At 39.0% G+C, this 21318-nt stretch overlaps 1 protein-coding gene across 1 annotated transcript in view; it reads right to left on the bottom strand.

Annotated features, from left to right (window-relative positions):
- Positions 1–1070: 1070 nt before the first annotated feature.
- Positions 1071–21318, bottom strand: part of UGCG (UDP-glucose ceramide glucosyltransferase) — a 32288-nt gene continuing 12040 nt past the window's right edge. The window contains exons 2-9 of the mRNA XM_086479288.1: positions 11264–11405; positions 7524–7626; positions 6525–6626; positions 5980–6092; positions 4017–4195; positions 3506–3592; positions 2865–3054; positions 1071–1521 (exon numbers count right to left, since the gene is read on the bottom strand). Coding sequence (XP_086335414.1) covers positions 1351–1521; positions 2865–3054; positions 3506–3592; positions 4017–4195; positions 5980–6092; positions 6525–6626; positions 7524–7626; positions 11264–11405 — 1087 coding nt within the window. The 3' untranslated portion in view covers positions 1071–1350. The remainder of the gene's footprint in view (positions 1522–2864; positions 3055–3505; positions 3593–4016; positions 4196–5979; positions 6093–6524; positions 6627–7523; positions 7627–11263; positions 11406–21318) is intronic.

Raw genomic sequence — 21318 nt, 5'->3', positions numbered from 1 at the left:
CATAAATACCATTATGAAAACGAAAGGCTTATGCAACTTCCCTCTCTAGCTTTGCTGTGTTTTTTTTTAATTAAAGTGTGTTCAAAGAAAACAAGTCCAGTTCACCACAAATTAGGAAGTCTCACAATGAAGTTGGAAACCAAGCTACAGGGAACAGAGAGGTGAAAACACGGCATGCATTATAATCTAGTCCTTTTAGTCATACCACTGGAATACGAAAGTCCAATTTGAAGGCTAGACTAACAGTAGTAGGCAAAAAGCCAAGAGTAGACTTAGTTTGACATTTAAATTAAGATTACAGTTTTAATCAGTAACAGCAAACTCACCCGGTCCTTTAATATATTATGACTAGTATAGGTATGTATGTTCATTTTAAAAAGATATTAAATACCTGCATCATGAAATTACATTATTAAGACATTGTGTAAGAAAATAGCTCATGTGTGAAATGTTTCTGAAATGTATTTCTGCTCCCTTCTACCCCCTATGATGTCACATACACACACACACCTGCCCCCACCCCTCAAAGCATTCACTCACAGGGAAAAACAAACACCCCTTAAAAAAGGATGGAAATACTGAAGGGGACCAGGTTGGGTAGTTACAGCACAGTGCTTAACAAGGTTCAAGACAGAACCAGATCAGAGTTGGCCAAAAGGTGCCCACAATACATGCTTGACCAGCAGTTCCTTCCAACTCACTGTCAAACTCAGTCCACTTTTGGTTCATTGCAACAACTAAAGTATTTCACACATACACATATAAACACGACTCCAGCTTTACTTTCATTTGTTTTTGCAAAGCATTTTTACCTTTCCATTCATTTTGTTCTGCAGCAACTACAAGAGGTAGGCGTAAAGCATTTAAGAGCTTCTTTCCCAAGGTCCTGTTACTAGCTCAGTTTAGTGGGATAAAACAGAAATCAGCTGTACTTCCATGATTTCACTAGGTACAGCCTTGTACAATCCAGCTGGAAAATAATATGTGAACCCTGGATTTACTATGCTAGCACACCATGGAGTAAGAAGCTGTTCATATCCAGAAGGATATTTTTTTTTTAAAAAAAAAAAAAAAGAGTTTACTGCAGAGCATTCCTGTAGAAAGTAGATGTCAGGACCAATTCTCTCCATTTCTATTTGTACACAGGAGCAAGGTACCATTTGGCCAAGACTTCAGATGTATTTTCACAGATGCAAGTGCCATGCAAAAATAAATTAAAGAACAGATACCAAAACATACAAGTAACAAAACTACTGAAGGTAGATTTTCGTAAAAGTATTTATATAAACAATTTATAATACTTTTCTTGCCCCCCTTCTCTCTTTGACATTCATAGTTACAAAGCTAGGGCTATACATCAAGAATTTCTTCCGCAGTGCCTCCACAACGTAATCTGTAGCGTCCTGTCCTCCAGCTAATAGTAGGGTCCCACAAAGCAGATAGGAAAATATAAATCGTCATGGACTCTCTGATGAACCAAGCTACTGCATAATCAAGTTTTGAAAAACACAGAGCACCACCCTAGGAATATAAAAAACAAGTATTTAAACATACCGATTATTCAAAAGGAACTTTAAATTAATTTGAAACATTTGTGTTACAGGTAAATCTATTCTGAAACTCATTATACAGATTTACATATCAATATTTTTAATTGATTTTTATTTATTTTTTTTTACAATCCAATAACATTTTCCTCCTCCTCAAGATATGATTACCAATATTAAACATGAGGAGCTTGGCAGAATGACCCTGAAAGTTTGAGAAGAGACTTGTAGGTAGAACAAAAGCCAAGGAAAAGTGTGACAATTTCACTCTTCTCTTTTTGAAGCTTTGCAAAACTGTTCAAGCAGACACTGTTTTTGTACCATACTACTTTTGTACCAGAAGAACAGTATCTAGACAGAACACTCCTCCACATTCCCAGAGGAGTGAAATTCAAATAAATAAGCCTTTGGCCTATTGCATAAGAAAAGTGGGACTAAGGAAAAAGCTTATAGCCTCTCTATTTTCTGCTTATTTGCGAATTTCCAGCTACACACAGAGCTGGAAATCAAAGAGGCTTAAAAAGAGAAGAGCAGGCACAAAGCTCTCTCACATCCTGTGCACGGTGAGAAGAGCAATCAGAAAGGTAACTGTTAAACTGACCTGGAGTCCTAAAGAATCAGCACAAGGCCTAACTTTATTTTTTATTTCCAATGTGTTAAGACTACCAAAGCCATTTTTCAGTCTGATGAGACCTATGATAAGTTTGAATTCACAAGTAAACATGGATCAGATTTGGATGGAATATGGTGAGAGTGGAGAGTAATCTAAATGGTTCCTACAGCATTAGAAGAACAAATGCTATTCTGCTTTGTGATATCTTTCTATATTAAAAGATTTGAGGCCTCACTTCTCATCATGGGAAAATTTTACTTTTAGAAGTAGGCTACAGCTATCATATAAGTCCATTATTACCAAAATAGAATTAAAAACTTGCTTAAGAGTACATACACACCCCAATAAATATCTGACAGTGACAACTAAGATAAAGAAAAAACAAAATCCCACAAAGCTGCCACTCTTGCACTGCTAAAGCTTAAAATTTCTGGATATGCTGAGGTAGAGCAGACTGGAAACGTGAAGATATGCAAACTTTGAAAGCCTAGGCAGGGGCAGGTGCATATAGAAAACAAAATCACAACCAACCACACTTACTCTTTTTTGTGTTACTATAACTGAAGCTGGAAGACTAAGAAGTGACAGTATTTGACCCTTGATGTCAAGAAAATTACTTTGTTGTTATAGTTAGGCTTAACTTTTTGCTGAAGTAGATGGCACTAGTAACTTTAATAACCTCCAAAGAAAATGAAGCTACGTACCTGAACACCTTTTAGTTGAATGTAGTCAAATATAAACCACGCCAAGCAGTGACACATGAAAAATACCATTATATCCCATCTAAACACGTGATGAGCTGCCCATCCAATAACTAGACTGGCAACAAAGCACTCTGAGATTGGCTCACAAATTATTGTGGCAGGCAACATATTAATTCGCAGTTTGGCCCACCTAAAAAAGACAAACAAACCAGTTCTGACTATGCATTATTGTTTATGTTCTCCTCCCTGCCCTCATCAAATGAGCCATCATCATTTCTGACAATGTCAGTTTAATCTCATTCAATTTACACTGCTGAATAAAATACTGCAAAAATAAAAATTCTCCCTTTCAAAGATGCACATAGCTTTTAGAAGTTACTAAGGGTTTTTTTTAGGTTTGGGGTTTTTGGTTTTGTTGTGGGTTTTTTTTAATATTTTATCAGTCATACTTTTGTGGAAAGTCAGTGCCTGCTGCCCAACACAAACAAGAACCATGCATCAAGCTAGGCGTTAGAACTCCAGCATTCTGGACATTAGATCAAATTAGCTTGGAAAATGTATTCCCTCTCATTATCAGGTTATCCACATCAGAAGCAGGTGACAGGGGTGTGTGGGAGAGGATGTAAAGATTAAAATTTTACCTAATCATTCTGGACTGAAACTGAGAAATAGAATATGAACCAGAGTTTTGCATTGCAACCTGTGTGGCCATGGCAAATTTCCAGCCCCTGAAAAACAAATTTATTTTTATTAAAAAACATGCAAATAAGATGCAAAAAACAACTAGAAAACAAACACCCAAGAATTTTTTTAGGCTTGAAAAGTTTCTTTGGCATGTGTGCCATATTATTACAATAGGTATAAGAAAAAACTTAAGTGTGTTTTATCGAGTCTCTTCATTGGCAAAGAGCAAATACCAGTTGAATAATACTTAAACCAAGTTCAGAAACTTTTTTCTAAAGGAATTGACAATGATATGGCTTAATTATGTTTAAAAGACTATATTAATAGAACAAAGGCCATGTCATAAGCATGTTTGCTTTATACATGTGAAGTTGACCTGAACACCTATAGTTTATAGTATGTACCATGTGTTTAAAAAAATATTTAAACTGCACTTAAAGCAATAAGCTTACTTCAGAATCATCTTACCGGTCAGCTATAGCTTTGGCCATAAAGTAGTCTTCAGCAATATATTGTGCAAAAGCTATCAGTCCTCCAGCTTGGTCCAAGACATCCTTCCTCATCAAGCATGACATTCCTGTTACACACTTAAAGCCAGTTAAGTTGGCTGAAATATATGACCTTGGATGTGAAGTTCCAAAATAAACCTGCCAAACCAAGATGAGGATTTTAAAACTCTGTATGTATTTATGCAAGTACTACTCACTAAACTTTTTCTCCAAAAATGTTTAGAGGGAAAAGAACTAGACATGGCGAGTTATGACAGTGTATTCAGAAAGTTCTTTACCACCAATTCAGAAAGCTAGTCTACCACCAAACCTGAGAAATCTAGTAACAATATTGGCTGTGTTTTTACAAATCTATAAGTGTATTTTAAATCTGCATATTAAACTACTGTATTTTATTTGGTATTTAACTCCTAATTTATTGAGGTTGTTCCCAGGGAATACATAAATTTAAAAAATCTATTAGGTAACTTACTAATCACTAATATTAATATATTATTTGGTGATAGCTGACAGACATGCAATCTCCTTCCTCTTGTAGAGATTAACTACATACATGTTCTTAGAAACTTACTATATGGTTGTACAGAAGCAGGCGAATTTTGTTTACTTAACGTACTAGCAAACAGAAACAGCAAAGAAAAAAATCAGATTGTGAGCAAGTCTTTTTACAAGATTCAGTAACTTAAAACTAGCAGTATCCTATAAAGACACAGTGGGAATGACTGCTAACACCTCTCACTACTATTCTTCCTACAGATGGCCTTCACACTGGTTCTTACTAATACAGAAATTCAAGGAAAGGCATGCTCATCTTGCAGTATGCTGAATCTGGAAGCAAAAAGCTCTTCCATGAATATAGATGCAGGAGTTGTAATTCTTGCTACTTTAGCACATAGCAGTACTAAGATGTTCGTGGTATAGCTCCTTGCTCTTCTCTTGTAAGAGGAAATGCAGTCACCAAAAAAAAAAAAATCACATGAGCTGCCCTCTCTTCATGCAATGAAGGAGTACTGAATTACACTGCATTATCATCTCTCACATTTCTGCCTTTGACATACAATAGTTAGCCTTGCAGCCAAAATACCTTGTGTGTGCCAGCTTAGAATAAAAGGCAGCTGATTAAATTACATGCCTTCAAACACAAGGAACAAACAAGAAAACTCAACCTCTTAATTCCACAAAAGAACTTACTGACAAAGAAGAGAGGGGAGAATAGGACAGAATGAGTGATATGAAGATGGTGAACAGGAACTAACTGTTAACTTTCTCTTCCAAAACAAGTATTAGCAGACATGAAATAGCACTAGAGAAGAACATTGGTCAGAGTGAACAAGGTGGTGTTCCTGTAACAGATAGCAGATCTATGGAACTCCTTGGTAAAGACTATTATAGACGTTCAAATTCTATATGGATTCAGAGAAAGAATGGAAAAGTTAAGGTAAGAAGTCTCTCCTAAAATACTGATATATTGAGGATTAGCAAACATACAAGTCTACTTCCTGCTCAGGAAGTCTCTCAGCTGAAAATCACAGAAAGTTTAGACAGTATTACAGGAAAACAGACTATAAGCCCTACTTGTGTTCTGCTTATAACCCCTGCTGGAAACAAGATACTGTGTGAACTGGACTTTGCTCTAACTTGTCACAGCCATTTCTGTGTTCTTTTTCAGACATCAAGAACAGAATTAATGGCCCCTTCTGACTAAGCACTAGAAAGAGTTCTTCAGTTTTAATAATTTTTTAAATAAAATCCGTCATTTTCATCCTGTAATCTATTGTTTATATGGTAAAAGTTATCCTAGATAGCTTGACATGTGACTGCAGCTGAAAATAAACATTTCTTCACTCAAAATGGGCAAGAGGCACTATACAACTTCTAGTCAGCAAGGTCTTGCAAAAAAAAAAAGCCAACATTGCACTCACCTGTTCCAGGGTAGCTGCAAAACCCTGTCTATCTGCAACATAGGGAAGCCCATGAACCAAGCCTACTTTTTCAGTCATTTGATTGGCCATATCTGTCAGTGTGTCTGGTGTTACTAAGTGACAAAAGAAAAAAGGCAGTTCATTTAGCAATTCTGTCATTAGCAGCCTACTGGTTAGAGACACTAATTCTCATTCTATTACCAATATCAAGAGCACATATACTTTGATACACATTATTTTGGAGGCTCAAAGTGTCAGAAAAATAATAATAGCGATTAACATCATTATTATAATCAATAAATATAACGGAAACAATTTGAACAGTATTTTTTTAAGCGGGATTTTCATCTTTACTTGGAGATTAAACATTTTTATACCATGAAAATATTTTTTCCAGATTTTTAACTTCCATTTCTACTTGTATTCTCAGTCACAATAAACCTTCCATTTCTACTTTTGTTCTCAGTCACAATAAACTCCAACAACTGCTTGCCCACAGGGAATAAGAGCAATATAATAGTCAGCACATTACAACACACACCCACCTCTGATTCCACTATCACAAATCCATATGAGATCATACTTGGCAACTTCATAGCCAGGCATTAAGTTATTAATCTTGGGGTTGATGCCAACCTTCTTGCCACCTAAAAAATACAAACACCATACACAAATGATGTATGGGTTTTTTTAGAATTCACTCGATACCCAGAATATTTAGATATACTAACTGAAGAACAGTAAGTGTTTACCCGTCAATTCTTACAGTTCACTTTTATGAAAAGGATTTAAGTTTTAATTATTCCTTCACTTTCGTATTTTAGATCTTACTACAATTACGCAGAGAATTTAAAAGGAAAAAAATATTCAAATGCCTCCTCAAAACAGCAGGGTAACAAGGTTAATGTAATTAAAAAGGCAGTGGAACTACAAACTTTATTACTACATTCTGTAAGGTAAATGTTTTCTGCCTCTTATTTCTTAAGACTACTGATTATGACCATTATACTCCACAGTAATTTTCGCAGAAAAACTAAAAAGGAGCAGAAAAAAGGGAGACACACTCTTTTGCTTCCAACTGACAGACATGGTCCAGTTTGTTTCATGTCAGAGGAAAAGAAAAAAGACATTCTATTACCGAGTTCTAATATCCCTTCCCTCCTCTAACTCAAATGTAAAGCAAAGAAAGAGCCCCACAGTCTAAGCTGATGAAAGAGGATTGTTGCAGGATCTCACGCTCAAACACAGCCAAAACTGTAAGTCACTTCCCGCACATTTAGTTCAGTGCAGAGACAGGATTTAAACTATTTCAGATTTAGAAGGGAAAAGTTGCAAAGGCTACATAAATGGTTCTTCCTAGAGTTCTTTTAGACTCATGTCACAGATTGTGACTACAAACTTATTTCTTCACCCCAAACTGATGATTAAGCTACAGAACCAACATGAGCTGAATAAGATTATTATTTTCAAATACTGTATATGGGGATGAAGACCTAAGACCACTTTACAAGTAAGAGTCTCACCTTTTGAGTTGCACTGCTTACCTATGAATAGTCTAGCATCAACATTCGGGTATTTGCCAAGGAGCTTTTTGCACACATCAATAGCTGGATCATCATGATCTTGTACACAGAGTAGTACTTCATACTAGTAAAAACAAAAATGTATACACACACATATATATTTACACACACTTAATAACAATATGGTCTAGGGAATAAAGCTTAAAATTGTACCAAATGGAAAAATTAACAAGCACTGTTACAGAATTAAAAATAAAACCAAAGGGGTTGGGGTTGTTTGTTTGTTTTTTACAGCTAAGTAAGACTATTTTTAATGCACAACCAAGTACCTGTGAAAAAATAACGAAGCCTGTATCCCAATAAATTCTTGTACTGAGGAACATTAGTTTTCCTGTTATCAGAAGGGTTTCTATTAGGTATGAAGCAAGACATCCTGGTATACAAGGTAAAATTTTTATTTCCACTTCCATTTTTGTTCACATATGAGTCTTAAATCCAGTCTTACATTCAATGAAATTACAGCACACAAAATATTAAAGGAATGATGTTAAGATGCAGTTGACTGCACACCTCTGAACTACACCTTCCTTTCCTTTACTTTGTAGATGCATACGCAGAACAGAGCTGGAAGACAACCCACACAGACCAGTACATGTACACTTAATATTGTGTAATACAAAGAAGCTCAGGAACATGTATATGCAATGTATATGTATTTTCCTCATTAATATGATAATAGTTAAAAATCAACAAAAGGTAACAGAAAACTATAACTGAAAAATAACAGAAAATCAAGCTACATGCTTACACATGAGCTACACATAGTGCGCAAGGAAATAGCATTAAGAATCATTCATTAGAGAGAGCTTTGCAAGTTTTGATGGAGGTGTTTCTGCATTAACAGCAAATTCTTTAAATACTCCATACTTGATATAACCTTCCCCTCTCCCTGCTAAAATTACTGAACTATTACAAGTTACTACAAGCTCCAATTCAAAGAACAGAATTCAGAAAATGCAAGTTTCTGATCAAGATACCGAGAAGCCATTTTTAAAGTCCAAGATTTAAAAATTCATCTCATTAAAACAATTTTCTTGGACCTCTTTCATATAGCAGTTGTAAATGAGAGTGCCAACTAGTGATCAAAACCGTTCTTATTCTCCTTTTTACACTATATCACCTCATTGAACTTCATTTTCAGTGAACTACTTAACCAATAAGTAATCTGAACTTTGAAAGCTGCCTGTGGGCTCAATGATGACAATCTCTCATGTTCTTGTTCAGTAAGAAGTAGTATTTCACACAACAGAAGACATTAAGTTAAATACCATTTTTCTTGAAAGAATATATTTATTGTTAAACACAAAAAAACTCCCAGTGGCTAATCGCATTCAGAATATTGTGGAAACTTAAAATCATTGACTACTAGATGGGAGTTGCTAAGAATTGGTCTAGCACTACAAACTATCAGATAAACACATCCCTACCTCTCAGAATGCAAGCTCAAAGCCAATTTGCCTAAAGAGCAAGCAGTACTTGAATCTTATCATTTTACCAGCATGGAAAATGGAATTTAAAGGGTAAAAGACCTGTCTCACTAAGCAGATGAGTCCTTCCACCACAACAGGATGATCATGACAGCATGAACCATAAAAATTGAAAATGAAATAAGTTAGTGCTTTGCTGCTCATCCAATTAAATATGTAAAAGAACAACTATTTTTGCTGGTAATTAAATAACTATTCTTGAATCCTCAGTTGCAATGACACTTCTATACCCATATTCTCCAAGAAATTAAACCATAAGTAATAAAAAACTTTGACATTGCAATATCTGAAGACAAAAATTCACAGTAAATGGCCTTTGTATGCAGTAATAAAGTAAAGAACTACAAAATGTATGACTGAAGCAGAAGAAATACAACGATGTTTATCTACAGAAACATTACAATCACATTCATTTGAATGTAACTCAAATAGAAAGATTTCTGCCAAACTTATGATAAGCACAGTAGGTAAGAACTGCTCATTAATAAAAATAATGTGCAAGTCCTGCAGTTTAGAAGCTGTATAACTGGCTTCTACGCAGGGCAAGATTATTTCACACATGGGGTATCATAGAAGAGTATCAGAGAATCATTATCACTGCAGCTTCACTGGAACAAGTTTAAGATTATTCTTTCCCAATAAATTTTCCCTGGACACCTGAGCTTCAAATACCAGGCAATACAGACTGTTGTTCTAATTTTTGTGGTGTAATGTCAATCTCTTAAACAAAGTATTTTTGTAGTTATTGTACAGAAGTGTTTCCAAACAGTTTGGGGATCTTGCTCGCGCTGTATAATCTGTGCCCCAGTAAACCAAAGCATTCGTACCTCCATTTTCACTCTCCCTAGGAAAAACAGAGTTGTCACTATTGTTATGTGAAATTCAGATTTATGTGGAGTAGCAATATTTTAGGATTGCTGCCCATATGTATAAGTTATCAGAAGTAAGGGTCAAGACTATCTCTCAAAGCAAGATCCAGAATAACTGCTTTTCTGAATTCTTAAACAAGTTGTATTTATAGTCAAGTCTTTCAGCTGCATAATATTTTGATGCTCATTATAATAATGATTAAACAGCTTAAGAAATTGTTGCAGCTTCTTTGCACTATTTGCAATATTGGCATACACAGCATGCCTCAATTAGGCTTTAAACTTATCTTATCCACACTTAATCTTTACTGCACTTCCATCGAGTCAAAAGGATTCAAGTGTTCATGCCTGAAGCTTTTCAAAAGGCCCCAAGCTTCATTACAGAAAACATGATCCAACTTTTAGTAAGTTCTGAATAGCAGGGGTTGTTTTGTTTGTTTTACTCCACCTACTTAGGAGTCAGTTTAAAGCGCTTGGTCAGAAACACACAAAGAAAACCCACTGTACAGCTTACATGTACCTCTGACCTTTTACAACTGAAGCAGCAGTGTCAGAAACAGTTTCAAGAAGAACTGAGAAAAGAGTTTTTATTAAAAGTAAATTACAAGTTGTAGAATTCAGGAGGTACGCAGTAGAAAATGTAGTCCTTTTTCCAGGCACAGGAGCATACACCAAGTAGTAAATGACGCAGCAAGCATTTGCTCCTGTAAGCTGTAAACTCCTTTGAGCAAGGGCAGCATCTGACACACTTATCACTTACATTACTTACCACTTATATTACAAAGTCAAACAGTGTTCAAGAGCAAATGTAAGCTTTTTTTAACTGTTTCCCAACACTGACAAGTGGCTCAGAGACTATCCTACCTACCAACAACTGGTGAGGTACACCACCTCATCATTGAGCATTTCTTCAATAGATGAGCCATAAGTAAGAATGACCAGAAAGTTTCAGACTATCAGTTAAGTGCACTCTTACAGGGCCTGTTACAGAAAAGTAGTTAATTGGGGAGGGTGTCTGGCCTCTCAAACGATCTTTTAATAAAGACTGAAGGGTTTCGTACTGCTATTGTGGTGTTTATATGGGAATAATGATTAAACAAATCTTAGTGAAGAGCACAGTATGTTTGTCCATAAACCTTGGTCATGTTCTTTTATGGACAGCTTTTTAAAAAGCAGTAAGTTTTGTCCACAACATGTAAAAATGCATAATTATGCATTCGCTGCGGAAAGAACAACAATCCAAAATCCAAACTATGATCAAGTGCATAGTTCTAGCCCAAACTCCTGATACGACTTTTGGAGGCATGGAAAGAAAAAAAAAAAAGGCACTAAGTAGTATACATACTTTCGGATAATCCAGTTCAAAGAAGGTTTCTAAGTTGTTGATCAGGTTAGGATCCACACCTTTTAACGGCTTTAGAAGTGAAACACCAGGAAGCTTGCTATATGGTTGTTTGTCTGTGGTTTTCTTATTGAGGTGGAGGCGTCTGAAAGGAGAAGTAACATACAACCACGTAAAGAAAATACGCTAGAGAATTCCATTCAAAACACAATCAGAACTAAGAAATCCTGGAAGTTAGAATTGCTGCAAAAAATTAGTTTTGGTTGTAGAAACAACAGCTTTCTTTATATCTGACAGCTGATGTGTCAGAGACAAAGCCTAAAAACCTTAACATTGTATGCAGGCTAAATTCAACCTTATTCAACTTACTAGACATTATGAAATTAATGCATTTTGCACCATGCATTTTGAACAATAACAGCATCACTTTCTTCAAACTGCACACGAGGCAAGATTTTTCCACCTTCCTCCTTAGCATTAAAACTCATAGTATACCAACAAGGTAATCAGAAAAAACAATTTACTGTAAACAAGGCAAAAAAAGAAAAGGGTCAGGTGCTTTTTCCTGCATTAAGTTAGGCAAAACTTAGAGCAAGCTGAAAGAAAGTACAGGGGAAACAGTTCATCTTACTGATCAATTTGTTAACAAAGACGTCCAAGAAAAGGATAAGGATCTATCAACTGTAGTATAAAAATTCTAGAAACTGGACATCAGTCTGGGTCAGCAGCATATATAAACAGAGAAAACAGTCCCAGTCACTAGTATTTCAGCAACGAATATACAAAGTAAATTGAAGATCATGCCACAACTCACTAACATGAATGTTTAATCCTACAGTCCTGTCAGATTGAATGCAAAATTAAATTCTAAAAGCTTGATGGGCCAGTATACAATCAACTTTGCATCAAGTAAATATATACATGATTTAAATAACTGGAGAAAAAGTATTTGCCAAAATTTGCAAGTTAGTGTATACACCGCATACAAGACTCTTTCCATCATCTACCAGAACTCCTGGCTAACTGGGGAGGTCCCAGTGGACTGGAGAACAGCAAATGTGACACCCATCTGCAAGAAAGGCCAAAAGGAGGATCTGGGAAACTGCAGACCTGTCAGTCTGACCTCGGTGCCAGGGAAGGTCATGGGGCAGATCATCCTGAGTGCCACCATGAGTCATTTACAGAACAACCAGGTGATCAGGCCAGTCAGCAGGGGTTTATGAAAGGTCCTGCTTAACGAACCTGATCTCCTTCTAAGATAGATGACCTGCCTGATGGATGAGGGAAAGGCTGTGGATATTGTTCACCTTGACCTCTGTAAAGCCTTTGACAGCACAGCATTCTGCTGGAGAAACTGGCTGCTCATGGCTTGGATGGGCATCCTGTTTGCTGGATAAAAAACTAGCCAGATGGCTGGGCTCAAAGAGTGGTGGTGAATGGAGTTAAATCCAGTTGGTGGCCAGTCACAAGTGGTGTCCCCCAGGGTTCAGTATTGGGGCCAATTCTGTTTAGTATCTTTACCAATGATTGGACAAGGGGATCAACTGCACCCTCAGTAAGTTTGCAGACGACACCAAGTTCGAAAGGGAGCATGGACCTGCTTGAGGGTAGGGAGGCTCTGCAGAGGGATCTGGACAGGCTGGATCAATGGGCCAAGGCCAATTGTATGAGGTTCAACAAGGCCAAGTGCTGGGTCCTGCACTTGGGTCACAACAACCCCATGCAGCGCTACAGGTTTGGGGATGAGTGGCTGGAAAGCTGCCCGGCAGAAAAGGACCTGGGGGTACTGGTCGACAGCCGGCTGAACAGGAGCCAACAGTGTGCCCAGGTGGCCAAGAAGGCCAACAGCATCCGGGCCTGTATCAGAAACAGTGTGGCCAGCAGGAGTAGGGAGGTGATCGTGTCCCTGTACTTGGCACTGGTGAGGCCACACCTTGAACACTGTGTGCAGTTTTGGGCCCCTCACTGCAAGACAGACATTGAGGTGCTGGAGCGTGTCCAGAGAAGGGCAACAAAGTGGGTGAAAGCCCTGGAGAATAAGTCTTACGAGGAGTGGCTGAGGGAACTGGGGCTCTTTAGTCTTAAGAAAAGGAAGCTGAGGGGAGACCTTATTGCTCTCTAACCACCTGAGAGATACTGTAGAGAGGCAGGCGCTGGTCTCTTCTCACAGCTAATTAATGATAGAACAAGAGGGAACGGACTCAAGTTGCAGCAAGATAGGTTTAGGCTTGACATTAGGAAAAATTTCTTCACTGAACGGGCTGTCAGACATTGCAATAGGCTGCCCAGGGAGGTGGTTGAGTCACCATCCCTTAATGTGTTTAAAGGTCATTTGGATGTGGGGCTTGGAGATATGGTCTAGGGATGTACTTGGTAGAGTAGGGTTCGTGGTTGGACTTGATGATCTCAAAGGTCTTTGCCAACCTGAACGATTCCATGATTCTATACTGTGGTTCTCTAACATGCAAAGCAGTCAGACTGAAAGAATATTTTATTGCAGCATGTACCTAATGGTATCAATTCTTAACTTACAAGCTTTCACACTTTAAAATTTATAAGATGCTACCTCAAACAAAAAACCAAAAAACAACCCAAAAATCGGAACAGGTTTCCTTCACAGAGTGCTTCATCCTGGTTAAATGGTAAAAAAGTCAAGTTCCCAGGAAGCACACTCCTGAAGAACGTGCCTGACAAAGTGAAATCACTGAACTACAAAGCAGCTCCACTAAGAGAAGAGACTCCAGTAGTTCTCTAGTCATTTCTTCCTGAAATGGGACAGTAACATCATATCTGTTACCTTACCAGCCCACCCACCCCCGCAATATTCTCCTTTTAGGCAGGTTTGCAGCTGGACACCAGGGGCATAACACTGATACAGGGAATAAACAATGGACTCACTAAAAAGACAGGACAAAGCAGATGATGTCCTTGTACTGTTATTGAGTCCAAGCCTGGGCACTGCAGAGGTAGACTGAAATAGTGACAATCAGACCAAAGTAAGAAAAGCAATAGTTCAGATAGCTACCACAGACAAGGATTTCCTTACAATTTTCACAAACATAAACAGCAAACAAGGGCTTTAGTGCCAATAAGAAGGGAAAGTCTCAACAATGCAACTTGCACCAGGAGGAAGAAAAGGTAGACAATGCAAGGAAAAAAAAGGTACTCAGTTTACTGCAGTACTCAGACTGCAATGATGCATATAGCTTTGTACAGAGGCAAAAGCCTTGATGAACAGGAAATAAGAGGAGGAATTGGCAGATTAAATGGAAAAAGGTAAGGAGAGAAAGGATGAAGACGGACTTGAGGCAGGACTGTGACAAAGAATCAGCACCAAGTAATAAAACTGCAGAATCTTGCAAGGCATCACAGTACAAACCATGCTGAGACATAGTACTATGCAGGTGATTGAATTACATAAGAAAAAGCCTACACATCATGTAAGAGAGGGAAACCTTGGCAAACATGCAAACGAGGCATGCAGCACTACTAGGATCTTTTCAGTTATGAAATACCATACACTGAGACTTTTGACAGAGTATGGCTCAGTACAGTAAGACTATTTTTAACATGCTGTCTTAAAAATAAGACTAGTTCATGTTCTAGTTGTAACGCTGCACAAAAGTGGCAGCCTGCCATCCTGAAAGGACTGTGGTATTGTGACATCAAGGTGAAGCAACTTCCATGTCAGTAATTGCAATGCTCTGTTAGACTCTATGAAGCAAGAGGCAAATTAACAATAAACGAGATTATTTTACACTGAGAAGGACTATCTCAGTGGCATATTCTAAAGAAGAATTTAAGTTACAATTGAAAACCTACCATCACCAGAGAAACAGACCAACCATCATAAAAACAAATTACAATATTCAAATTAAGGCTAATATTTAGCATGGAAGTCAAAATAACAGACTAAATTTAAATAACATTAACTAAATTTAAATAACATTAACCTTGTTGATGCAGGTAAATTCTAATGAAGTTGTGTGCTACAGAACATGCACCAAAGTCTCCAAAGTAGAGGTAAGATGAAGCAGCAAGTTGATACTTCTGAGCACTTCACTTGTGCTTATGGCAGTTCAGTTCTCTCAGACAGGTGTTGTGAGCAGTGGTATTCATTCCCATGGAGCATGTATGACACATACAGTTCAAAATTATAAAGGAAAGCAATTCTTTCACAAAGTTTGTACCATGTATATAATATTACCTATTATTTTGCACTGAAGTTAGCCCAGAGCAGTCAAAACCACTAACTACACAGATGTACTTGCTTAATGCATTTTTAAAATACCCCTGCCTAATGCAGTAAGCTGCAGAAAAACACTACACCAAGGAATGTATAACAACTTTGAGCTCTGAAACAGATGCTAGCAGAGCCCTGTTTAAAGGCACTCTCAGATCCTATGTCTGAAAGACCAGTAGCCAGGTTATCTATAAGCACTTTTGCACCTCATTAAATGGATCAGTCTGCAATCCCCAGGTAGAGAAACTGTGAAATACCTTCTAAGCAGTCTGGTGCTAGTATATATAGGTGGGGAAAGAAAAAAAAAAAAGGCAGCAGAACACATAATGGTGTCAGGAGCTCTAGTTCAACTATTCTATATCATGCAAGAGGCACCCGCAAAATTTTCTCAAACTTAGTGCCTTAACACAGTTAATGACCAACACACAGAAGCAACTGTAATCCAGACCTCCTCTCTCAGAGGACAAAAGTCTCCCCAGAGACAAAATCCAGGCTACTGAGTTATCACTGCCTAGTATACTACATGACAAAGTCTTGCTAACCTGTAGCAAACTAAGCAACAAAACTTTTTTTTTTTTAAAAAGGCCAAGACTACACATGCTCTTCCCAGCTCATTAAGGGCAGGAGAGTATTCCAGCAAAAGCAAAAAGTTTGCTACAGTAGACAGCCTGCTAGGTCTCTCAGCAGAGGTAGTAACATATGCCTTTTAAAAGGAGCTGAAAACCTAAACACTCTTTATTCACTCCTTTTAACCTTCCCTCAGCAGCTACTTTACTTAAAGAATCATCCTATTAGGGGGAGGTAAGTAATTCTTGCTCAGAAATTTGTTAACATACTCAAATGCTGCGAGACAGCACTAAAAAAAATGTAGGAAGCACTGAAGACATCACCTGAAGGCTATGGTTCCACAGGCCGTTGAGAGAAGCTAACAGATCGCTACTTCTGAAAGGAGCTGATTTCCTGCCTCTACTTCTGAATTTACACACTCCCCCTTCCCCAGTTCATTTTCACACAGGTGGTTTGTGGTCTGCTATGGAGTAACAGGCAGGAGATCACAGCTTGAACAGGAGAAAAAAAAACATAAGACTATCCTTCTTTTGGCAACAGAAAGGTAAAAAGGATGAGGTCCTCATATCTTCCTTACTTTTGGAAATGTTTTAAGATATGATTATGTATAAAAGGTAGATACCTTTATCCATAGAAGAAATTTGCCATAGGTACACCGCACTGGTCAGTGCATTAAATACAACTGAAAGATTGGAGGAGTTCAAAGAGTGTTACAGACAACCCTAAATTCATGAAAGGGTTAAGAGCACCCTTGCTTCGCAAAGACTAATACTAACTCATTTTAAATCCTGCCACAGTAACGTAATGGTATAGAGACAATGTCACATGAGAAGGCACACATAACTAGCAAATAAGTTTCAATCTCTCTTAGCAGTGATTTTTTATACAGGCATCTGACCATTTTACAATTAAGTAACCAGGAACACTTTTTATATAGAGATTGTACTTTTATATATTAAAATAATATATTAAAATAATGGCCTTGGGATTACTGGTTAAGGGATCAGGAGCACAAGTACTGTTCTCCTCTATCCTTCCAGTTTCTGGGAATGAGGAGGAAATGACAGGAAGAGCCAGCAGATCAATATCTGGCTCCAAGCCTGGTGTCACCAGCAGAATTTTGGGGGTTTTGAGCATGGGTCAGTCTACACAACACCAAGCCTGCTAGTGACAGACAGGGTACACCTGCCTCAAAGGGGGGAAAGGATCTTCGCACAGGAGTTAGCAGGGCTCAATGAAAGAGCATTAAACTATATTTGAAGGTGAAAAGTAATAAAACCAGGCTCACTAGAGATAAGCCTGACAGTGGCACACCCATTTTTGGGGAACGGTGTGTGAGCGAGGTCCTTCAGTGTGCTGTCTCAGTGGAGGTAGGGGATGCAAAACCACACGGCAGCAAAGACTGAAGGGTTGATGATGTGTTAGAAACCACAGGAGCACCTAAGAACACTCATGCAGGAACAGGGGCTTCTCCCTTAAAAAACGTGGCAGGATAAACAACACAACTGAAGCGCATCTGCACCAATGCACACAGCATAGACCACAGACAGGAGGAGCTGGAAGCCATTGTACAGCTGGAAAACTATGATAACGTCATCCCACCATGTTTCTGTGATGATAACACACACAACCGGAGTGCTGCAATGGATGGCTATAAGCTCTTCAGAAGGGATAGACAAGGAAGGAGAGGCAGTGGGGTGGCTTTGTACCTTAGCAAGTGTTTTGACTGACTAATGATGGTGACAATAGGGCTGAGCGTTTATGGGTAAGAATCAGGGTCAAAGGCCAACAAGGCAGATATCATGGTGAGAGTCTGTTATAGACCACCCAACCAGGATGAAGGGGAGATGAAATATTCCATAAGCACCTGAGAGAAGTCTCACAATCACTAGCCCTTGCTCTCGTGGGGGACTTCAACTTACCAGATGTCTGCTGAAAATACAATACAGCAGAGAGGAAACAGTCTAGGAGGTTCCTGGAGTGTGTAGAAGATAACTTCCTGACAGCCCTGGTAAGGGACCCAACCAGAGACTGCACTCTGCTGGATGTGTTGTTTGTGAACAGAGAAGAGCTTGTGGGTGATGTGATGGCTGGAGGCTGTCTCTGGCACAGCAATCATGAAATGATAGAATTTTTGATTCTCAGAGAAGTAAGGAGAGCAGTCAGCAGAACCACCACACCTTGGACTTTTGGCAGGCAGATTTCAGCCTGTTTAGGAACCTGGTTGGCAGAGTCCCTTGTGAGGCAGTCCTGAAGGGTGAAAGAGTCCAGGAAGGCTGGGCATTCAAGAAGGAATTCTTAACAGCAAAGGAGCAGGCTATCCCCATGTGCCGAAACAGGAGCCAGCAGGGAAGACAGCTTTTGCTGGAACTCAGGAAAAAAAAAAGAGAGTTTATGACCTTTGGAAGAAGGGGGAGGCAATTCAGGAGGACTACAAGGATGTCACGAAATTATGCAGGGAGAAAATTAGAAGGGCCAAAGCCCAACTGGAACTTAATTTGGCTACTGCCATAAAAGACAATAAAAAATGTTTCTATAAATACATTAGCAACAAAAGGAGGTTGGCAACAATCCATTAGCAACAACTGGGGTTGTTTAGTCTGGAGGAGGCTGAGCGGAGACCTTATCGCTCTCTACAACTGCCTGAAAGGAGGTTGTAGTGAGGTGGGCGTCAGTCTCTTCTCCCAAGTAAGAAGTGATAGGACAAGAGGCAGTGGCCTCAAGTTGCACCAGGGGAGGTTTAGATTGGACATCAGGAAATACTTCTTCACCAAAAGGGTTGTCAAGCATTGGACCAGGCTGCCCAGGGTAGTGGCTGAGTGACCATCCCTGGAGGTGTTTAAAAGACATGTAGATGAGGAGCTTAGGGACATGGTTTAGTGGCAGACTTGGCAGTGTTAAGTTAATGGTTAGACTTGATGATCTTAAAGGTCTTTTCCAACCTAAATGATTCTATGATTATATATTCATAGATGGAATAAGATTTTATTTATGTATCAGTCATGAATTCAAGATAGCATTTGGCTTGGGAGCTACAGTGCAAGTTTTTGCTTGCCTGCGAAGGTGGGAAGGAAGGGGTCTGCCCGAGCAGGCTGTCAAAGCTCCGGTCCACCCCACCAGGAAGCAAACCAAGACACTTTGGTGCAGAGGCAGAAAGAAGCAGAAGAGGACTCACTGCAATGACACAACCAAGCCCAAACAGCACACTTATCAAGTGCTTATTTCCTCATACTGTTCTACCCAGATTTAAGCACAAAGGCATCCTCCTGTGCATTAAGAGGCCTACTACACTATTACTCCTTTTTAGGGACCTCCTAGACTTCAGATAGATTTGAAAATTGCAAAACAGATCAAACAAAACCCAATACCACCTGTGGCCACAGGCCTCCTACAAAATGGACATGATTACTCTTATGGCAAGAACTAAACAACTTGCTCTTATTTTCAAGCTTTTCCCCCCTAGAGTGGAGCTTTTTAACCTAGCTGAACCAGTTTAACTACAGGTTACTGCTCAGAGGCTCTCCCTCTTTCCTCCTTTCCTCTCTTTTTCTGAGATATGTTGTGGTTCTCAGTGGTGCTGACATTTGTCTGATCCTACAGTGACCTAGCTGACATACTTAAACCACCACATAACTATTACCCCCACACGCAACGTTAGCATTCTGTCAGTTTATCTTGCAAGTATACAGTTCAAAAGGATGTGGCAAGATGATCATGCAGTTCACTAGCAGCAAAGATCCCCCCAATGTTCCTTCTCCTCTGTGCTGTCGTCAACACCAGCCAAACAAGACATCATGCCAGTATCAATGCCCCTTACAATCCTGCTTCAACTCACTTGCTTCATAGAAAGTTAAAGCTAGCTTTTTTCCTCCCATTTCAGGTTGTCTTCTGCCAAATTAATGTTAGGGTGCCTTAAGGAATGCTGCAATAAGCTCCAGAACATGTTCAAGAAGGTGGCTGTGAATGTGCTGCCAAGATCACAGGAACAGAGGGGAAATAGGGTCTCCTAACTCCTCAGGCTTCAGAAGTTTCCAGAAAAGCTGAGCTGCCCATGGATGACCAGCATAAGCCCACTCACCATGGAGTCAGAGGAGGACCAGTGTCGGCACAAAGGAAGCATCAGAGGCATAACACCTTCCTCTGGAAACATACACAAGGATTAGGGTCAGGGCCCTTCCACAACCAGCTCCACATCAGTTTTCCTTTACAGTATTTAATCACTTATACCTTGCTCCCTGCCCTTATTCGCCTGCCAGAAACAGCTAATTAGAATTAACTACTAGCAGAAAACAGTGTCAGCATTCACAAGTGACTCCTGAAGCAATACTCAAGGCATGCCACCCTTCTACCTCTCTCAGCTGAAATGAAGAGATCGCCCCATAGAAGTGTGCTGATGCCAGTTCAGGACACCTTTGCCTGGCTGCTCGCCCAGGTCAACCCATCCCACCAGCCAATCAACACCAGAGTTTTCTCAGGTAGGCAGTCTTCCTCATCCTCCATTCTTGCCACTTGGTTATATGCGATTCAATGGCCACACGGACACATAGCAAGTCAATTCACCCACCGGCCTAACAATTACACAAGAGTCAGATCCGACAACAGGGAGCAGCAGAAATGCACAGCTGGAGACAAGTGGAAAGGACTTAGAAGGAAACCCTAATGTCACTTCTAGTGTGACAGCAATTGCAACTAAAAACATTAACACATTGCTTGGCCTTGATAAAATGCTCAGAGATATAAGGAAGTATACACGTCTGAAAGAAGGAAATGTCAGGTAAGATTCAGGTGCTCACTTTGTAGTACAGACTTTTTGTGGACAGCTGCCAGCAGAGAAACAGTCATAGGTTTGTGCCTGCCTGCAAAAAAACTCAAAACAGAAAATGTAATCCTGTGGTTTGCATACTAGAAATATATGTTGAAAAGCATCCTGCAATTGGTTAGCACTTCATCAAATGCTAGCTGAGGGTTTAGAAGTCAGACCAAACATCTCTCAATACCAATGTGTATTTTTTCCTGTACTACATATCCCAGAGGAAAAAAGAAAAGCACCTTAGAAAACAATGACTGAAATCACAAGGGGTAGTGGAGAGGAAGAGGAATGAGTTAAAAAAAACCCCAGCAACCTTCAAACAAGCTCCAAAATAGAAAGAGTCAAAGCTTTTCCACAAAAAAAAAAAAAAAAAAAAAGAGTCAAATTAAAGGTCTTGAGATGGAACTGAGTGAGAAAGAGCCTAGATTATGATCATAA

The sequence above is a fragment of the Leptosomus discolor genome, chromosome Z (assembly GCF_034619465.1).
Source record: "Leptosomus discolor isolate bLepDis1 chromosome Z, bLepDis1.hap2, whole genome shotgun sequence".
NCBI lineage: Eukaryota > Metazoa > Chordata > Aves > Leptosomiformes > Leptosomidae > Leptosomus > Leptosomus discolor.
Note: the sequence above shows the minus strand (reverse complement) of the source record. Positions and strands in the feature narration are given on the sequence as shown.